Source organism: Tetranychus urticae, chromosome 2, assembly GCF_039701765.1.
Source record: "Tetranychus urticae isolate SD_2017Ah chromosome 2, NJAU_TeUrti_SD_1.0, whole genome shotgun sequence".
Lineage (NCBI taxonomy): Eukaryota > Metazoa > Arthropoda > Arachnida > Trombidiformes > Tetranychidae > Tetranychus > Tetranychus urticae.
The window spans coordinates 19,423,407-19,441,061 of NC_142959.1; the positions used below are offsets into that span (position 1 = coordinate 19,423,407).

Here is a 17,655-nt window from a genome sequence, read left to right on the forward strand (position 1 = left end):
TTTGACAATTAGTAAAGAGGAAAAGAAAAGAAAATTGATTGCGTTTCCAACTGTAAATGGATAGATAGACATTCGTTGTTAAGAAAAAATGAACTCTGACATAAAGTTCAGGTAAAGTCACACAACTCGTTTGGAAAAGATGAAGTGGCGAGAAAGTTCTTGAAGAGAAAAGCTTTTATTCTAATGTTTATATCGTTTAAAGTTCGTTGAAAAATTCAAAGTATTTGCATTGCGAAAAGACAGGTACATGGACCGTAAGTGAAACCTGAAAGATGAAAGCCATTTGAAATGGCAGCCGATAAATGTATTTGTCAATCTACAAAACTGGATTTTTCGATCAACTGCAATTTATCTTCAAAGCAGATACAATAACTGAAGTTGGCTGCAAATAAATTTTCAAGACACAATATTCAATGGTCATTCCCATGAAAAATTATTGATCAGTTATGCTTTGCATTTGCAGGAAATATTGATCAGTAGAGATGTTCGTTATACTTCGTTGTATCAAAAGATAATCAATTTATTGGTTGATTCCATCTTCGACCGTGTTTTTGCCTCAACTTCTTATTATGAGCAAAGAGTGTATTTGATATAATTTTCTAGCTTTCACTCATGCTGTCGCAATCGCAATGTGTATTAACATTGAAATCAGCACTTTTTGCACAAAAAAATTGAAAGGCAGTATTTCTTTTACTGTCTATCTTGTACAAGATCTGCAAATGTCCCATAACGTGATCTGAAATTATGCAAATTGTTGCTTTTGACCTTTTGCAATAAGATAAGAAGCTAATTAAATCTCATGACAACGAAACCAAAGAAGAACCCTGAAGGTTGTATAAAAATTGAAACGTAAGGTAGAGGAGAAAAGAAATGTTGAAATATGAAGAGACAAAAGTGAAAAATGATAAATAATCCTAGACCATGTATTATTCAGCATGATGAACGCAAGTGATAAGACAAGGCGTAAGACTGAACAGCCATACATAAATTCAGGGTAATAGAGAGTGAAAAGTGAGCAAAAGTCGCATGGGAATTAGATTTGAATCAAACTGCAAAAGCTTTTTTTGCATCAAAAGCAAGGAAAAGAGTCACTCACAATTGGCTTTTTTTTGTGTCTCAAGTTACCTTCGATTCCCTTTCCTCCATCATCATCTTACTTTTTGTTTCTTATCTTACTTGCACTCTATCATCATTATCATCATTACCAACATGAATTTCCCTTTCATTTCCAATGAGATTCATGCAATAATGTATTGGTTGCAAGTGGCAAACTCTCAATGATTGAAAACTTTTTTTCAACTCTTCTTTATGTTCACTTCAACTTTGACCAGTCTGGTTGAAATTGTTGAAGAATGGGAGGAAAAAGAAGAAAAGGCGGAAGAAATGAATTCAGAAGTGTATTGCAAATTCAATTTCACTTTTTGTTCCAGTTTTTTTTCCTATTCATCTGAAGATTGATCTGACTTGATCTCTTGTTGCCATGAAAAATATATTATTCAATTGAGTTGTCTTTCATTGATAAAATGCTGTATTATACAAGGTAAAACCTTGGAATGAATTGGATGGCAAACAGTGAAAGGCCAAATATTGAATGAAAGTTGAAAACTGAAACGAGAGAAATGGTGAAACAATTGAAATTTAAATGCTTTTTCGTCCACAAAAAGGCTTCAAGTGCTGGCAACAATTCATTGAATGAACAAATAAAATTCGATAATTACTCTACCTTTACACTTTGGATCAAACTTTGCTTCTCTCGATTTAAACATTTGTATTGATCAACTTTTCCTTTTTGATCAAATTGACTGATTAACTTTTATTTCAGTTGATTCGTTTGGTGAAATGTCGAAAATTTAATTTGAATGAAAATTTAATTCACAGATTGAAAGGCAACTTAATCAAGGATTAAATTTTAAATGACTTTTAAAGTTAATTACATTCATTAAAATAATAAGTAGGTAAAGATAAAAGAAAAAGTTTCATTATTTCACATCAAATACTATTCTCATTCAATTCAATCAAATACAAATGGATTGACAGTTAAGTAATTAACAAAAACTAAACCTTTCATTTGTTCACAACAATCTGAAAGTTCAAAACTGGAGTCGATCAAAGGCTTTCAAAGTATCACAAAGTTTTCAGAAAATTATTATGTTACCATGCTTTGTCAATTGTCAGTCATTTTCTTTTCGATTATGCTTAATTGTCTAATTGCTCGACTATGTTCACCATGAATCAATCATAGATTCACTACAATAATTATCGCCAGTCGATCTATTAATATTTGATGGCGGAAAAGGGCCGATAAATCATATACCCGATGGTTGTCTGATGCGAGATAACATATTATTTCTTTCGATAAAATAACGAGGATGGTTACCTCATTTCTGCGAGAAAATGAGAATATTACGAAGTTACATGAGTATATTGAGCGTCCACACGTCTGATCTCTTCCTTCTAGTTATTCTTACATACTGGGCTTTGTGCATTTTTCATTGTGTTTGTGGTCATAACTTCCACACGTATGATGCTACAGACCTCTGACTGGAAACATGCGTTTCCACAGATTGCGGAGCCATATTTTCGAAAGCTCAAGGTCATTCAAGGTGACTACGTTATTTGACCTCTAGATAATACCGGGCGTTTTTTCATTTTACGACTTCATACAGACATAATTCACGAACAATTAGTGCTGTAGACGTCATATTTGGAATATTAGCTTATGGAGATAGAAAAACTATTCTTCTTCGTATTTTACAGCTCTCGAAGATGCTACTCTTATGTTGAATTCATTTCTACACTTTCTAAGCCATAATAAACAGTAACACGAATGTACTTTAAGGTACTCATTGTCAAAGAATCAATACTAAATGATTGCACATAACTGATTGTTTATTCATACATAAATGCTGGTTCAAAGATACGAGTTTTGACAAATAGTCCAGTTACCAAGCAGTTAGTAGCAGCAGTAGTTAGCAGTTAGTAGTCAAATGTAGAAGTGACCTTGAATGACCTTGAATGATCTTGAGAGTTCGAACACAGAATTCTCCAATCTTCAATACCTGGCGAACCGCCGTAAAAGTCAGCTGCAAATTAGAAAAGTAAATCTTGAAAGTTATTGAAAGATGGTAATGATGATAGTAAGTTCATATGATTTGGAACCGTGAAGATGCACGAAACATTATTAAATATTGACTGATAGTTTGAAGAAAGTCAAAATTGTACGGTGAGTGTTCAAAAATCAGGTTTGAATGATGACCTTGAATGACCTGTTGAGATTTAATTTGAGATCCAATTTCATCCAAATTTCTCTAAAAAGAAGGTAATGGAAAAGGCATGCTTGTTTGCCTAATGAAGATAAGAGAATGAGATCGTTATATGTAGATTTTTATATGATACGAATTGATCAATTGAAGGGTTCGTGGGTGAAAAGGAGAAGTAATCTTACCACATATTCAGATGAAAATGAACATGACCATGAGCTTATGCAGATCATACAACTATGCTTCCTCGTATGTTACAGCTATCCAAGATTCTTCAACATCGGCATTCATGAAAGCTTGCGCAGTTCTCATGATTCCGATTTGTTGTCATTCATTGACGAAATAGAGGATTCGAGCTCTTGTATGCTCCCTATCCACAACAGAGTGCATAAAATCGAAAAAATCGTCATAAGAGCTTTTTCATAAATTTTTCATAAATGCAGCTTAACAGTATAGATTTAGTTATATCCTTAAGCCATGGATCATGAACATGTGACTATCAGTTATTGTCATATCGAAAAATTTCGCGGTTTCATAAAATGACCTTTTAATGTTAATTATAGGTCAAATAAAGATTTGACATTGAAAAACCTTGAGCTTTCGTCTTGCTAGTTGCTCAATCTGCATAAGCATCATGGTTCAAGTCTGAGGTCTGTACAACTAACCGTTTGAGAGTTTTGTTTTCACAAAGGCGTAAATTGAAAAAAACGCCCGGTATATCAGGTTATATATGTCACCTCAAATCTGAACCTGGCGCGATTTGAACGCTATCTAAAACTAAGAACAAGATATGAAGGTCAAAACTCCCTTCAATTATTATAACGATTTGAGGAAAGTGTTATTCATTCGTTGATATAAGTATTAGCTTAGATTCCAGAACTGAACCGTGTCCCACGTTTCCTGATATCAAAAGCGTATGATTCATCACTAGCAATTATCCTCCTGATTTTGGTTTTGTTTATCTACATATTGTGTATAATTTTAGGTATCCATACTTTATTCACGAATTTGGAATTGGCCAATAATTCATCTGATTTTGATCAGCCTAACAATCACTAAAAATTTGCGAGCAGTATTAAGTTTCCATTTTGGAAATTTCTGAGTCTTTATTATAAGACACTCGTGTTCAGTTCCATCTTCACCATTTCAACGAAAATCTTGAATTTGTATTGCATTTATTCTGGAACAGTTGACTAAATGAAAAAAATAACAACTTTGAAAGCAATAATTGAATATTGGAAACGTTTTGACCGTTATATTAAATGTTGTCAAGTAAAGGTTGCCTTTCTCTTATTGTGAATCAAAACATTGGATTATCATTTTACTATCAGCTAAGACAATTAATGGACTAGAGCATATGAAAAGCTTTGAAAGAAACAAAATGAGGCGAAAAAGCAACTGAAATCTAAATCTGATGATCATGGTCATGATGAGATGGTGGACATTGATGAATGATTACCAGTTTTGTACAATTCAATCTCATTCCATTGATACTCCATTTGAGCCTTCCACTAATCCTTAGCCATTGATTCTTTTTTTCCTTCCTCATCATCTTCCTTTTCATCTTCATCTTCCTCATCTTGCAATATAATCATTAGTTGGACGTTAATTCATTATGTGATGAGAAATCAGCCTTTTATTTGGTTCCCAGCGAATAACAACTTTGTGTCAACCAACCTAAACCAAGGAAACGAAAAGAAAATTGGACGAAGAAAAAAAGCTTTGCCTGCGAACCAGAAAAATAAATATTATTTTCAACATTCCACATTTCTAATGAATCCAAACTCCCAAAGCACTGGGAGTGAAAAGCAAAACTATAACTCCCAGTAAATTACCTAAAGGCTATTTGTATCACCTTTAATCAAAAATAGTCTCATTTTTCATCTCTTCTTATGAATATCTAATCACACTTAATTGAAGGTAAAAAAAGGGAAAAGTCATTCAATCGATTCTTTCACCCTTTCTGACTCTTTTTCACTCCAACTTTTACCTTCACCAAAAAAGCATAATTAGTTGGACTAATTAGTGCATCAATTGACTGATTGGTACAAGACTATTTAAATGGTTCAAGTTGTTTACAATACAATCAAGAGAAAAAGAAAGAGAAGAAGGAAAAAAAGGATTGCAAAGTGAATTTACATTTGCATTTGATAGGAAACAATTACCTTTCTCTTTTTCGTTCAATGCAATTGTAAATATTGAAAGATTGGATTGATGATCATGAAGCTCATCGCCAATCTCTGTGTGTATTCATATTCAATGTTGACTTGATTTATCATTGTTATCCTTTGATTCCCTTGTGAACTCAATGAAAATCTATCAATGGAAAAGTAAACAAATTGTTGATTACTGATTGAGTTAACATTAAATTGATCATTATCTTTGTCAACAAGAGACAGGAATAAAGTATTTATACCAATCAACATGTAAACCTAAACTCACTTTTGCTTCACTTGTCGACTGTCAGAGTAAATTTGCATTTTGCTAATTATTTCACTTTTCATTTTTCCATCAAATGAACCTTTTCCTGCGTGTCAATCAGTTGTTCATTAACGCTTTTGATGATAAGTTTTCATTTGTTTTCCTTGTTGATGCTTGGACATAACCTTTTGCTACTGTCTTTGATTAATAATTCAATTTTATTGAGTTTTTTGTATTTTCTCTGCTTTTTTCTTCTCCAATTACTTTTCGCCACTCAATGATTCAATTTATTTGAATCGGTTTAACCTTTATTGTTGCTTGGTGTTTCAGGTTAGCATTATCGGCCAATATTTATTTAATCAAATATTTACTTTACTCTAGATTAAGTAACATTCAGCATCAATCATTAGTAACTGAAAGCAAATTAAACTTTCTTATGTTACATCAAATCTGCTGTTTCATGACATATTTCATTTCACATTTGTTATCACAAGTTAACGTCGCTTTTATGCATGAATGGAGAGCAAATGATTTATCAAAAATTAACATTTACGAAAAGACTTATTTTTAAAAAAAATAAACTTACTCTGAAGTATTCAGTCTGAGCATGTAATATATCGCCACTAAAAATGAGTTGGAAACATTGGTAAAAGCAGATTCATAAAGTATCAATAAATTATTTAGAAATCAAATCGAATGCTGAGATAATCTGGTGAAATCAGCTTTGTTTCATTGCAATTCATTGCATGTTAATTGAATATTGAAAGTGGAATCTGAGTTTGTTCATTGGCCATCGTACGATTTTGCATTAGTTGGCCGACATGATGGCCAATACAACGCTACACAAGCCTTTAACTCACGACCGAAGGCTCCAGCAAGTTGATGACTCTGGTTGGAATCTAGGCTTTGGGACTGCAGCAACTCTTCAAGTTGCCAGTTTTTCTTGAGGCTTGATGTGCATTCGCTTCAGTATTGATCATAAATCATCATAATTGAAAAACTCGGACATCAGACTCTCGGATCGTCTTGACAGTGCGTTAGATGCTCTTGAAGATGCATAAAATCTGAAGCAACAGACTGCTTTCATTTGTGAGGCTATTCACTTGAGTTGTTACCTGATCTCTAGTTTCGTTCAAAAATGATAAATCATAATTACGATCTGCATCTAATTGCTGATAAAAGCGATTAAACCGATACGATAGTGAATTACATAAATGTGCTAATCTGCATGAACGTAGCTCCAAACTTCTGATAATCCTGTGATGCATAAAATGCATAAAAGCAACAAAATAGCCTTTAGCTGGGAATTTTTTACCAACCATTTTCATCCTTTTGTTTCTTTTTTACTTTTTTAGCTGATTTTAGTCATATTTATTTATCATTCACCTTTTATCCTGAAGAAATATTTCCAGTTACAAAATTCTATTTGAATATTTGAATACTTGTGCATTGAATAAAAGTAGATTTAGCAGCACATGAGAAACATTTTGCATTTCAATTAAAGGAACAAAGCCTGAAATCAATTCCTGAATTTGATCCCTGAAAAGAAAGTTAAAGCTGATTGTGAATAATCATTTTCCGCATTCCAATTTACTTAAGGCACTCAAGCCATTCCAAGGAAATGCTCAACAACCATTCACTAAATGAAATCGAAACAAAATGTTTTTAATGTTTCAATTGAACAATTAAACAATAAGTTTGATTAAACATTAATGATGGTTAATGATAGTTAATGATGGCTAGTTGAGAGTGAAAAGTTACAATGAAAGTAGAACAGCAAATGATTAAATCGATGATTGACTCGAGTAATTATACAATAAATATTGATAATAATATCTGTGGCAAGGGAATGGTTGGAATTGAATGGATAAAAGATAAACCATTTTGCTGTTTCTAATGGAAGGAGATGCTCGATGAAAGGAAAGGAAAAAAAAGAAGAAAAGAAAATATTATTTCTGGTTAATCGTTGAAGGGTCCAATGAGATGGACTTTAAGAGTGCCATGAATGAAAGAGAATCTAAATTAAACGTAAACACTGATTGATCCAGTTATTGGGGTTAATGTTTCGTGGAGTCACAAGGAAAGAGGGAAAAGCGAAAAGGGTTCATCATGAGAATCTGTACAAGGAATCATCTGAATCTTGTTCCCCTTCCATTGGACAGGCAAAGTTATTTCACTCAACAGACTAGATGAGATTTTGATTGCTTTTATCGCCAATTCTTTTCTTCTCAAAGGGTTCACAACACTTTCCGTCATCTTGCTTCCCTCATCACCATCATCCTCATCCTCATCATCAACCAATCTTTCATACAATTTCATCCCCAATCAAACAAAAGAGTAACACCAGAAGTATAATGATGACCATTGAAAATCCATTTCTTCATCAAATTATCAGAATAATCAATAATCTTGTAAAAGACAAACAAGAATAATCGCCATTTCTTCCCTTTCATCATAAACCAGCAAATCTTTGCATTCATTTTTACTCGTTTTATGCTTGATTTATCAACTTCACTGCATTTCCGAGTATAACTTTCACTTTTACTCATTTAGCTTTACAAATGGACAACAAATTGGTGAATCATTTCATGAGAATGATATTGAAGGATCAGTTGAGGCTGTAATGAGCATTGAAGACACACAGAAGTAAATAATTTGGCTAAATCATTTAGGAAATTACAATGATTGCAATCAACCAATCGATAAATTTATAAATTGATTTGAAAGGAAATTTTTGTTCTATAAGTTGATTGATGGAACAATTGGAATTTCAATTTTCGACTTTTCAACTTGCCAATTAAAGTTGCGATTTGAAGATATTGTTGGTTTGTTGGTTATGAATTTGACTGAAGAAGGGAAAACCTTTTCAACTCTTTTCTCGTATTCAAGTCGATTAATCACAGTCAGAGATGGTTCAATTTGTGAGGCAAATTTGGATGGGATTTTATTTCAAAAAAAGTTTCAACTTTTCCTTTTCACATGAAATGATTTCAGGTTGAGAGGCTCATTGTAATACATTGTACTTTGTATATATTGAAATCAATAAGTTAACCTTTTCAAGTTTCAATCAACTATATTTAATAATAAATTGAATTGCAATTGAAATTGAAGGATTTTGTTTCATTCCTTTCTCCCTTTTCTGTGTTTCTGATGAACGAAAAATTGAGAGATTTGTTTTTGTCTCTGTTATACGTTTTGTCAACCTTAAACATGGCAAAGGCGTTTCAAATTGTTGAATGAATTTCACTTTTAGTTTCTCAACTCAATCAATTGTCACAAAGAAAGCAACCATAAATGGGACAAAAAAGGCAATTAATTTAACAAAATGATCACAATTTGATTGCAAAAATAATGCATCACTTGATAGAGCAAAGAGTTTAACCCAAAAAAACAAAACCCAAAGTAAATAGGAAAAGTTGAAGGAAAAAGTTGCCTTCAAATGTTGAGATGTTTGAGTAAAAAAGTCATTTCGTTAGAAATGGAAAATAATTGTTAATCTAACGAACGAAATGAACTGTCCATTGAAGCATTTCGAGACTTTTGTTTATCCATGTTTATCAATGTTACAAGTGATATTATCAATAAGATAATAAGAGTTTGGATCAGTTTTGTTTTGTTTTTTCTTCTCATGGAACAGAGAAAAAATGATATCTTCTTTTCTTTTCTTTTGTGGCTCAGGTAACTAAGGATTCATCTCGTTATGGTGAAAATTGGATGAGCAATTCTCATTCATCATCATCTTCTTCTTCTTCTTCCTTGCACCTTCATCATCATCCTTTTGGTGGTTATTTTTATCTTAATTGGTCACATCCTTTTGTTCAATCAAACATGATCAGTTGCCTTCAATTTTGGCTTCAACATGGTGTTGATGGTTTCTATCTGGTAAACCTTGACTCTCTCTATCTTGATCCAGATTACCCTGAAGCAATAATAGATATTCTTGATAACATTCGTTCCCATGTAACCTCATTTCGTCCTCATACCTTTCCAGGTGAAAAAATACTCGCTGCCAATAGACAATCACTTGATTTAATCAATGAACGTTTACGCTCAGCTCGAGCAGATCAACTGTTAAATCCTTTTGATTCCCATGAAACACTTGATTTTACAGTTTCATCAGGTAAACACCGAAAACACGGTAAACCCTTGACACCGTCTTCTTCATTGACACACTCGTCAATGGAAAATGAGAAAAATGTTTACTCTTATTTTGATTGGGTTAATATTTTCATAACAATTGAGCTCAATTCAACCGAAATCATCCGTGATCAGGTAAACGGTTACTTTCTTAATGCACCAAAAAGTCGTCCCTTGGTTCTCTGGTCCATTGGTACTGCCACCAAATCACGGCTTGCCACCCGCATAGGTAAAGATTATACTCTGGTATCAACCTTTCTCCTAGTTATGCTTCCTGGTTCAATCAACTTTTTTTACGGCGATGAGATTGGCCTAGCAAATTCAATTGATCCGGCCTCAGGAAGGGTAAGTGCATCGACCATTTAAACCTTGTTAAGTCAACCTAGTAAAGTCCATCCAACAGCACCAAAAAGCTAGTCATAACCCTGAAGACTCACATGACTCGACCCAACTCGTCTGTTAAGAGTAAACCTAAGCAAGCTCATCTCATAGGTTGAGATTAAACCAAAAGTCTCGTGACTTTGGCCGAACCTTTAATTTAGCAAAACTGCAAAGTTTCAAGGCAACTGACTTCCAGTCTAACCAGTCATTGATTTAAATTAATGAAAGCTGCACAAGCATTTTCCAGAGACTAGAGCGAATCATTGATTCTTCTGAAGATTGAACTTTATCAACTCTAAACTTATTTCCTCTTATGCAATAAGACTAGACTCGAAATGCTCTACTGATTATTGCCTATCCAAATATTCGGTCGAAATAATCATTACTCAATAATAATTTTGAAAGTTTCGGTTATTTTTATGCTTAGAGAAACAACTTTACAGTCAATCGTCAAAGACTATGAAAGACATCACAAACATATCGATCAAGATTGCTAATGATGCGAAGCTATCTCCATGGTCGATTACTTTGTAATACCTTTCTAAATCTTAACTATTCGACTGAATTCCTTTATTCTAGATCAAGTATGAATCGAATTTCTATAATTCTCGAGTTTTGTTCAAAATGGTTTGATAATTGATCCAATCGTAGGCTTGTTTGCACAAAGCAACTTCAATTGTTGAACCATTTTACAATACAATATCTTTCAATGAGAAAATTTGATTCAAACCATTTCTTTACTTTTCTTTCTTTTCTCCATTTCACATTAATTCATCACAATCGTTGATATTTATCAATTTGAATACAATTTAAATTGAAATAATTAAATTTACTTCTCCATTTAGCAATCAATTTGGTTCATTCAACATAAATCTTTATTCATATTTCATTGCATTGATTTCAAACAAAATAACCCAAAAAAAGCAAATCCTTTATTCCTTTGAATCTTGAACCTCAAACATTATATTATCATGATTCTATTTTTACTCCTTTTTCTTTGGAAACTTCAATTGATTTGACATTTCCAAATCATAATTTCATTTTGAAACATCCTTCATCATCATTCCTCAACATGCAATTTTGATAAATTAAACAATGAGGAAAAGCGTACAAAAATTGAAACATTAATATTCAAAAGTCATTCATCTTAATTCAAATGCTATTCCCCTCAACAATTAAACAATAGTTGATCAGTTGAAATCAAAGCTGAAAAAATTGGACCAGATTAATGTAGAGAAAAATGAATGAAGAAAAGGTTGAAAGGCCTAAGGTTGAAACGTGTAATTCAAAGAAAATTTTCGTTTATCCAACCAGTTTCATGATCATGATGATCATGGTCTTCAATCTTTCATCTTCACCCTTGTAAGAAGAGAAACATTGTCATTTAACTTGAAAAGGCCATTAATTTGAAGCTTGTTTCTGTTGAAAGGTTTAATCTTAGTTGACGATAAAAATCAAGTAAATACAATGCAAACATAATGATCTTGTTTCATTCGTACTTTTCATGTGAGAACATTTTTTATCAGAAAAAAACAGAAATGATGAAAATAATCTTTACCTTTTCTTTTAATCAACTAAAATTGAAATGGTCAATATTGATGGAAAACTTGAAAAGGTCAACATCAGCCTCGATTATTATTTGATTTACTTACACTTTTTTTTCTGTCTTTTTTTCTTCGACTTTTACTTATGATAGGAATACAGACAGGGTCAGTTGTGTCCTGTTCCATGGACCTCGGAATTGAATGGAAACTTTTCTGGTGGAAATTTAACTCATCCTTGGCTTCCTATTAATACCAATTACCTATTGAACAACATTCAACGGGAAAGTGAAACAATTGATCGACTTCGTTCTTTAATTGTTTTCCGTGAACATCATTTAAGATCCGATTGGACTGAGAAACAGGGAAATTATCTGTTCCATTATGTTAACCAAGGTTTCATTGGTTTGGAAAGATATTTTACTCGAACTTTGGTTAATGGAAATGTTATTAGACATCGATTTGTTTTGTTTGCCAATATTGGAACAATTGGACGAATCAAAGATTTTACTGATAAATTTCATTTTGGAACCATCAAGGTTACTTCAAATGTAAAACGAATCCATGATTTTCTCTATTTAAGATCATTAAGTCTGGATCCAGGAGAAGCTTTAATTGCTGAAATGGAATAAAATTAATGGCTCAAATCATTGAAAAGGGTAAACTGATTCAATTCCGTTCAATGCAATAAAATACAAACATTGAAAACATGTCAGTCCATGAATAGCATTAATCAATATTAAAGTCTTTAAATCGAGTGAAGCACAGGGAGTTTCCGTCAATACGTCTGTGGTCACAACTCAGGAACCATTAACTACAAATCTGTCACTGAGAAAAGAGCTTCGATCAATTAAGAAACAAAAAGTTCTAATTTTCAAGGTCACTCAGTTCGCTTATTCAACCCAAAAGATTGGTAATTGAAAGATTTCTAGACAATTATACTTCTAATGGCCATTGACTTACAACAAACATAAACCAGTCTAAAAGTGATAGTTGCTCTTAAACTGCAAATGGACTTCAAATATCGGTCAAAGGTCTCATAAAAGCTTGACATTGAACCCGATTCCGATGTTCTGTTTTAGTCTCAATAGCCATTTTCACATGTATTTTGATCCAATCACTAAATGACTAAAAATAGTCAAGGAAATGTGTTTCTGAAAAAGCCAAAAATGGTTTTAGGCTTCTCCAAGATTCTAGTCTGATGATTCGTTGTGTAGCTGATCAGATCATGAAACTGAAATGTGTTTTTAGCTTGAAACACTTCTTTTATTCTTGAAGTTATTAATGATAATTTTTATTCTTCTTTTTGTAACAGATGAAATTATCTAAATTGTATTGAATTTTAAATTTTGGAATTGGATTCAACTGGAATACAGAAACAGAAACAACGATCAAGTTAAAGAGGCTTAACTTGTTGATTTATTTGATTATGTTAATATAGCAACTACAATGTAAATAAATATTGTAATACACTTTTCAATTTGACGATTGTACATTAAACAAAAAGGTATAATCATACCATTATAATGATAACATCAACAATTGTAAATTAATTATCAATGGCAATACAAGTGTACAATAAAATATTCAAAATGGATGCAAATAGATCACCAGATTTGGCTTTTCTTGATAATTTTGGCTTTTAATTGGAACCACAAATAATCACAATTGACGATTATTGTTTAGACCAACTGGTTGATTACAATTAATATAATTGATTAAATGAAATGATTCAATTTTCATGTAAAATGTGCCTTCAATTTGAATGTATTCCAGGATTATAATGCTAATATTAAGGGCAAAAATAAATGTTAACAATTTGAAATAAAACAGTTTACCAATCAATTTGTCATTCAATTCAACTTGAATGGTTAAACATGGTCAATTTGTATGAAATAAGGTCAACTTTTAGGTTAAAGATTGGCTCGGATTCACCAAAAAACATGATAAAGGTGAGATGTCCTAATGTTTATCTGTTAATCATGTACTCAACATAGTCCAATCCAGAAAAGACAAAATGAGATTTGATCATCCTTTTCATCTTACCAGAAACTCTTAACCAGAAAATAGTCTTGCAAGCCATTTTAATATTTATCTTCCTTTTCCGTCTTCTCCAGTCATCTTCACACCCATTACTGTCTTCACTTTTACTGTAATTTTCATCCCAAGTTTCATCAACAGTATAAGTCTTGTTTACACAGCTAAGTAAGTCTTGTAAGGCCGAGAAACATTAAAATCTCAACCTAAACAAGTCACCCTCTTCCCATCAAAACTAACATTCACTGGAATCATTTTCATGCTAATTACGTTCATCTTATTGCAAATGTTTCCGCCATCTTTATCTCCTGTTTAAGCATTCTCTTACTGAATTGGGTTTGAAAGTTTAAAATTTTCAAGGGCTCAAAAAATCTCGACTCTCTTCATATCCACAATGAGCATTGTTAATAGCTTCAATCAATTTCAATCCATCACTAAATGATTAAGCACGGATACTTATGATTATCTTATATTTGATCTCAATGTGGAATGTAAAGAAATATTAAGTTCATTATCATCGATAACCGTTGAAGATTTCTGTAAAATTTTCAGCTCATTTCTTTCAAACTTTTTTATCTCCTCTGTTTATTCAATTTGAAAATCTCTGTTTTTATAATCCATGCAATGGAAATTGGAAATTTTTTATGGTTCATTCTGGTTTGGTTTGGTTTGAAAATGTGAAATAATGAAAATAAGTTATTTTATTATTTGATTTTTGAGCCTATTATGGAATTGAAATTTATCTATTTTGTAATCATTTAAATTGTTGGTGACTTGATTACCTTTTCTCAGTTTTCATTTTTCTGGTTTAGAGAGCTGCATTTTAAACTAACCGCTTTACATCTGCTATTGTATATTGTTGAAGAACTCATGCGCGAGATGAATGTATTTTGGCTAAATTTATGCTGATTTTTAATTAGTTAATTGTGCTTAATAAAATTGATTTTATATTGTGATTATTGTTAATTCTGAAAGTATTCAGAACAAGGAATCTAACGATACCTGGAACATCAGGATGACTAGTGCTGAAGGGTCACCATTGATTGAAAACATCATGGCAACACACGTGCCCTTACCTGAGATCTTGGCTAAGATAGAAAGTAATCCTGTGGTCAATGAGGAGTTAGTGGTCAACACCTTTAACAACATCTTTGATCAACTTTACACTCATGTAAAATTAAATGAAAAGAAGAGGATTGATCCTAATGTTTCGACCATCAAAGAGGTCTTCGCTACGCTGGTTAAACGACTAACTGAAGAGGGTAGCAATAAAGTTCTGGTGGACTCAATAAACATCATAAAGAATGATATCCAAGGCATTAAAAAGCAAATACAAGATTCATCGATGACTCAAGTCACAACAAAAAAGACATTTGCGGACATAGTGAAAGCTAAACCAAAAAAGCAATCCATATACTTTAAACCAAGTGGAGATCAAAGTATTGAAGATGTTACAAAGGAAATAACAAAGATTGTCAATGAGGACAAGAGGTTACAAATACAAGATATCGTGAAAGTTGGAAACTCGGTTAAAGTCACATCGTCCCAGCAAGAGTTCATTGACTCTACCAAAGCTGCTCATCAAATTTTAAAGAACAAGTCTGTTATGGAAATGGAAAGGAAAAAGGATCCCATGATTAGGGTCATAACAAGAAGTGACACGGTTGAAGATGATGATGCTTTTAAAGCGAGAAATAATTTAAGTGAAGGAGATGAAATCAAAGTGTTGAACAAGACAGAATTTGCATCAAGACGTGGAGTAAAACTAACCAAAATAATTTATCGACTGTCTCCCATGACGCTGAGAAAACTATCACTTACTGGTCTATTATTCTTCAATGGAGAAGCAGCCAAATATAAAATTCATTATATGGTCAAAATTTGTACCAACTGCTGGACTCCAGGTCACAAGAAAAAAGATTGTACAATGGAAACCTTTAAGCCAGTGGACTCTACAAAATGTAATCTTTGTCAAAAGAAACATCCTGAAAATGCCCCTGATCATCAAACATTTGCCAAAAACTGTCCAGTGCTCTCGAAGCTAATAAACAAAGAAAGAAAAAACACGCAATTTAATGTTTAAAGTGGTAAATCACAACTGTGGCAAATCAAAGCTAAGAACGACAGAAATTTTTAATTTAACAAGTTTAGAGAAATTAACAGTTTTTACATTACAAGAATTTAACTCCGGAGCTCTAAATGCTTTGGCAAATACTACACCCGACCTCTCCGTCTTCGCCCATACCTACACAGCAATAATCATAAACAAATCATCAAACCCGAAACTCATATCTGAATCTGATAATCATACAGCTATTACCTTTACACATGCAAACCTACGCCTCTATGCTGTCTCAATTTATTTACCAACTCCTTCAACAAAGAGAACCTTAAAACCAATACTTGACAAGATTTACAAAGGAATTGCATCAATCAAACACCTCCCTGGATTTGCCTGTGGTGATATGAATAAGGAGTTCAGTGAATGGTCATTTGCACCAAGAACAATGGACCTTTCAACGGGAGAAATGATCTTTGAATCAATGCTCAAACTAGACCTAAAATGCGCCTTTGAGCCTAATGAAGGCAACTTCACCTTCTCGCGGCAAACAGTGACTTCAAGATCATGGATAGACGCAATATTTGTAAATGAAAGAATCAAGGCAATGAATTATAAATGCTTTTTCTCAAGCAACACTACAGATCACAAAGTCTTGAGCATTGAAATGGTCTCAGAGATCTCAACTATTGTCGGCAATAAGGAAAAAGAAATTCAAGTATTAAATAAAGATCTCTTTCTTACAAAGATACTTGAAACATTTCCAGGTGAAGAGATGTGGAATAAAATGGACAATAACAGAGATCTAGACAATGAGATTACGAAGCTAACAACGAAAATGGTTGAAGCAAAAAGTGAATGTACAGAGATTAAACACATTAAGCGTCGACCTCTCAAAAAACCGAGGTTACTAAAACTACTGGACAAAATAAGAAGAAAGATAAAGAAAGATAATAATGATGACAGAAAAATCATTGTTAATGTCATCAAAAAAGAGTTATCTGAAACCATCAATCAGATACATAATGATTATTACCAAAAAGATGATCCCAAGATCTGGACGAAATTACAGAGCCTGCTTAAACAAAATGAATTTGAAACACCTGAATTTGAAAACAACAAATTGGAGGCAGAGAAGGAATTTGATCAAGCGATTTCTCCAAAAAGTTTGACCAACATTCTTCAACCTACCTTCTTACCTCCGAAATTGGAACTTGAATTGAAGGATGAGGAGTTTGAATTGGCGGTTAAGAACCTGAACAAACGAGCAGCACCAGGAGTGGACTTTATCAATAATGAAATCATGATGAAAATATTGGCAGAAAAAGGAAATGAAGTTCTTGTCATTTATCGGAAGATTTTTGAAGTTGTCTTATTTCCTACAGCCTGGAAGATAACCAGAGGTATAATGATACCTAAATCGGATGGCATAAGAGTGAGACAAATTCAGATTCAGATGGTATTTAGCAGAATCCTTGAAAACATAATAGCGATCAAACTCGCTCAAATTACACCAATCAGCTTTTTTACCAAGCAATACGCATATCAACCTGAAATATCATCCATTGATCTACTGATTGAAGTAAAAGAATGTGTTCGTCTATTGAACCATAAAATACCTCAAATCATTATCACAGATGTTGAATCAGCATTCTCAAAGATTCAACATAAAGATATTATTGATGCACTCAATACAATTCAAACACCTTGCTCCCTTGTATATATGATTATCTCATTCCTGACAGATAGGAAAGTCAGCATTATAAAAGAAAAAGAAATAATCTGGAAAAAAATATCAACAGGAGTACCGGAAGGTTCA

General features: G+C 32.7%; 1 protein-coding gene across 1 annotated transcript in view; it reads left to right on the forward strand.

Annotated features, from left to right (window-relative positions):
* LOC107371309 (maltase A3) overlaps positions 1–13,570 on the forward strand; it is a 61,352-nt gene extending 47,782 nt beyond the window's left edge. Inside the window, exons 3-5 of the mRNA XM_025162802.2 lie at positions 9,360–10,163; positions 11,896–12,399; positions 13,056–13,570. Coding sequence (XP_025018570.2) covers positions 9,360–10,163; positions 11,896–12,372 — 1,281 coding nt within the window. The 3' untranslated portion in view covers positions 12,373–12,399; positions 13,056–13,570. The remainder of the gene's footprint in view (positions 1–9,359; positions 10,164–11,895; positions 12,400–13,055) is intronic.
* The last annotated feature ends 4,085 nt before the right edge of the window (positions 13,571–17,655 follow it).